At 39.5% G+C, this 3,526-nt stretch overlaps 1 protein-coding gene across 1 annotated transcript; it reads right to left on the bottom strand.

The window, feature by feature from the left end:
* Positions 1–644: 644 nt before the first annotated feature.
* On the bottom strand, positions 645–2,407 carry LOC147110468 (hemoglobin subunit beta-3). The gene is made up of 3 exons (XM_086000466.1): positions 2,256–2,407; positions 1,774–1,984; positions 645–1,009 (listed from the first exon to the last, which is right to left on the bottom strand). The coding sequence occupies exons 1-3, from the start codon at positions 2,345–2,347 to the stop codon at positions 881–883; spliced, it is 432 nt and encodes a 143-aa protein (XP_085856592.1). The 5' UTR covers positions 2,348–2,407; the 3' UTR covers positions 645–880.
* Positions 2,408–3,526: the final 1,119 nt, after the last annotated feature.

The raw sequence follows: 3,526 nt of genomic DNA, 5'->3' as shown, positions 1-3,526 counted from the left end.
ACATGGAAGTGGGAAAGTTGGAGCCGGGTAGCAGTCGCGATCTAAAAATCAATCATTTTAATTACCCAGCTGCCACAACCCACCCGTATTTGGGGGTTTAAATAGTCGAGGTGAAATTGCGTCTTGTGTGATTGCATCACGGCCGCTCACGTACATTGGAGACGTGAAACCACAAAGTAAAATGATAATGAGGCATCCTCATTGAAATCAAATGTTTTTACACGTTCCACGATGTTGCTCGTTTGTTGCCCACTATCGAATCCCCCTCCGTTGCTCCGTTCCCATCTCCACGTTAATGTAAGGGATGGGCAATAAATGCTGGCTTTGCCAGCGATGCCCAGATCCCAAGAACGAATAAAATAAGAGTGAGAGCCATGCTGTTATATACAGTCGACTGCACTACCTCAGTAAAATGCAATTTTAATGTTGATGGAACATGTTATGAACACGAGGCTATAAGTGAACCGTTCATTGTCTGTAATTTTTAATGTGTTGTTTAAACTTGATAGTTTTATTCAATAAATTACCGTTGGAGTTCTCAAGACTGACTGAGAAATGGATCTTTTAAAATCTGAATTTTCATCTGGGTTATCTCACTAATTATGCTTTATACTAAAGTTAAATGAAGAATGCACATATGGCAATTGTAAGGGTAATATTGATTCTTTATTGAAGCTCTAAGCAACAGAAGGAATATTTTCAGAAATTTTAGTAGGAATTAGCATACAAGAATGCACCAGTTTTATTTCAGCATAATTTGAACTTTCTGTTATACAATTTCTTAAGATAAGCACAGAGAACTTTTTTAAGATGTTGATAATGCATATTTTCATGGATTGCATTTCTTGATCAAGGATGAAAGGTCCATGTAGTTGAAGATTTACTGGTACGCCTTGGACAGAGCATCAACTACCACATTTGAAAATTTGTTCCAAGCTGCGTGAAGTTCAGGAGTGAACTCCTTATGCAAGGTATGGCCCAGTTCAACGTTCAAGCAGTTAGCCAACAGCTATAAAACAAAAGAAGAAAAAACCATCACACAAGTTGAAACAAAGCATGCCCGAATGGGCGAAATTTAAAACTCAAAGTACCCAATGACTGTCATAAAATATTATATGGGAAACATAGAAACATAGAAACATAGAGGATAGGAGCAGGAGTAGGCCATTCAGCCCCTCGAGCCTGCTCTGCTATTCAATGAGATCATGGCTGATCATCCAAATTCAGTACCCTGTCCCTGCCTTCTCCCCATATCCCTTGATCCCTTTAGCCTTAAGAAATATATCCAACTCCTCCTTGAATATATTTAATGAACTGGCCTCCACCGCCCTCTGTGGCAGCGAATTCCACAGGTTCACCACTCTCTGGGTGAAGAAATTCCAAAGTTAATCATTACAGAAAAAAGCTCTGCATCCAAGGAATAGTGAAAAACAGTTTTGTTTAACATCAGCTGGTGCTCCTGTGCAAACCAGTGTACGAGTCAAGGAGGGGTGTCCATGACAAGTTGGTACCGGTTGAAGCAGTTCAAGTTTTTCAAACTTGATACTCCACATCCAGAGCTATGGTCCCACCTGACTTTGTAACACAAGTGGAGTGAGACTCCCTTTTCCAGCGGAAACCAGATATCCTCCATAGCAACATTTTTCCTTTTTCAGGGAGTCTCAATCTATCTTGTTTGGGTGTCATGTCCTGCTTTGACTCTGGGATTAGGTTGCATATACAATATAACTTTAGTGTGAATGGAACATATATTTAAAAAGATCAGTTTCCTACCCTGAAGTTTTCGGGATCCACATGGAAATCTGCATAGTGCTTTCTGCTGAGATCTTCAAAGTGGGGCTTGACATCATCGATGTGGTTGTAGGCAATTGTCAGAGCAGATACCACTTTCCCTGCATGGGTTTGAACAGTACTGTCGCCAGCTTTAAATTTACCATTGAACTTGGTAAAGTATGTCTTCGTCCAGGGATAGACAACAAACAACCTGGAGGGAAAAAACGCAAAATAATCCAACTTTATGTCAAATTCAGGATGAATTTATATATCAAAGTTAATCAATAAATCAATTTGAACCGAGTAAAAAGTTAAACTTTACATGGGTTTGATTGGACCTTCAGTGAAACCTTTAATACTAATTCCCTTACCCTATAGCACTGTTTAGGGAACCATTGGAAAATAAACATCCTTCACAATAATCTTGCTTGAAAATATAAAGCATGAATTACATTTAAAATAAAAACACCGTTTCACCATACCTTTCAAGGGCTTTGGCAACAACTGCCTGATGATCGGTTTTACTCCATACCACGTTGACGAGGGCTTTCTCTTCTGCAGTCCAGTGCACCATTTTGTCTGTTACGATCTCACTGCTGCTTCTCGTAGAAGAAGGCTGTGTTAATCTGCAGTTTCTGTCTGATTTTTATAGTTTGGAATGGGGCCCATCCCAAACTAAAATCCCAATGTAATAGGCTGAATGATTGGTAGGTGGGACCCAACTCCCTATCACTGGGCGTCACCCTTCTGTGTTTGAGCGTTAAGATAAACACATGTTAAACATTCATTGTAGCTCGCTTCTGACCGCCCATCACAAAGAAGAGTTTTACTATTTTGTTGAATAATATTTTCACACTTTCAGTTCCAAACTGCAGAAATTTCTTCCTGGTAAATTGAAGTTAACTCTAATTGTTACATTCCCTTCTTCCTGGTAAAGTTTTTCACTAAATAGCATATATTTATTTTGCAAAATGACAGAACATTATGCAATTCTATTGTGAAAACAAAATGCTGGTGCATTTATTAAAATAACATTAATGCTGTTCTTACCCATATATGCAATTTTTTTGATAGAAAAGACTGGGATAAGAAATATTTCATAATTCTACAATTGCCTGCTTCATACTTCATTCTTCATGATTAGTATTTTTAACACTGAATACAAATATTTAGGTTAAAGTTCAAACACAGTTTTTAAATAAAAATTGTGTGTGGATTATTTCCTGATAGAATTTTCTCTGCATACACACTATCTAACTGACACATTAGACAAAATTATTGTTTTATTGATTTTTATATTTTTATAATTGAAATGTATATTTTGATATGTAGTTACACCATGCAATTCAACTACTGTAAAGACTTGATATAGTGGCCCTGAATTGACGGTTGGAGATGTACTTAAAGAATACACCTCCGAAGCGAAAAAAATCCAAAAACACCTTGGGGGTGAAATTGGGTGCCTTTTCACATCCCTTGGGGGTGCTAACGGGGCGCAAATGGCTTTGCAACCTCGTGCGGCGCTGACATCGACTCCCGCCATATTCGGCGGGAGGTTTGCGGCGCGGTATGGTGTTGCGCTCCGCTCTCCTTCGCCCAGAGATCATGACGTCATCGCCTTGCACATCGGCCTAGTAGAGCCCCAGAATCAAAATTGACTTCTGCCCGCAGCAGCAGCGCTGGTCGAAATACACTGACAGCTGCAGGAGGCGTACAGTGGACGGCCGGGCACTTCGGGGGCGATGATTAAAGG

This window comes from Somniosus microcephalus, chromosome 11, assembly GCF_052327205.1.
Source record: "Somniosus microcephalus isolate GS21.2 chromosome 11, FLI_Smic_1.0, whole genome shotgun sequence".
Taxonomy (NCBI): Eukaryota; Metazoa; Chordata; class Chondrichthyes; order Squaliformes; family Somniosidae; genus Somniosus; species Somniosus microcephalus.
Note: the sequence above shows the minus strand (reverse complement) of the source record. Positions and strands in the feature narration are given on the sequence as shown.

What these genes read in the sequence shown, in the direction of transcription:
- LOC147110468 (XM_086000466.1), bottom strand. Translation starts at nt 2,347, where the DNA reads ATGGTGCACTGGACTGCAGAAGAGAAAGCCCTCGTCAACGTGGTATGG. An exon ending in GTTGCCAAAGCCCTTGAAAG is followed by an intron (nt 1,985 to 2,255) that starts GTATGGTGAAAC and finishes TTTTCCCTCCAG; the next exon opens with GTTGTTTGTTGTCTATCCCT. An exon ending in TGGATCCCGAAAACTTCAGG is followed by an intron (nt 1,010 to 1,773) that starts GTAGGAAACTGA and finishes TTTGTTTTATAG; the next exon opens with CTGTTGGCTAACTGCTTGAA.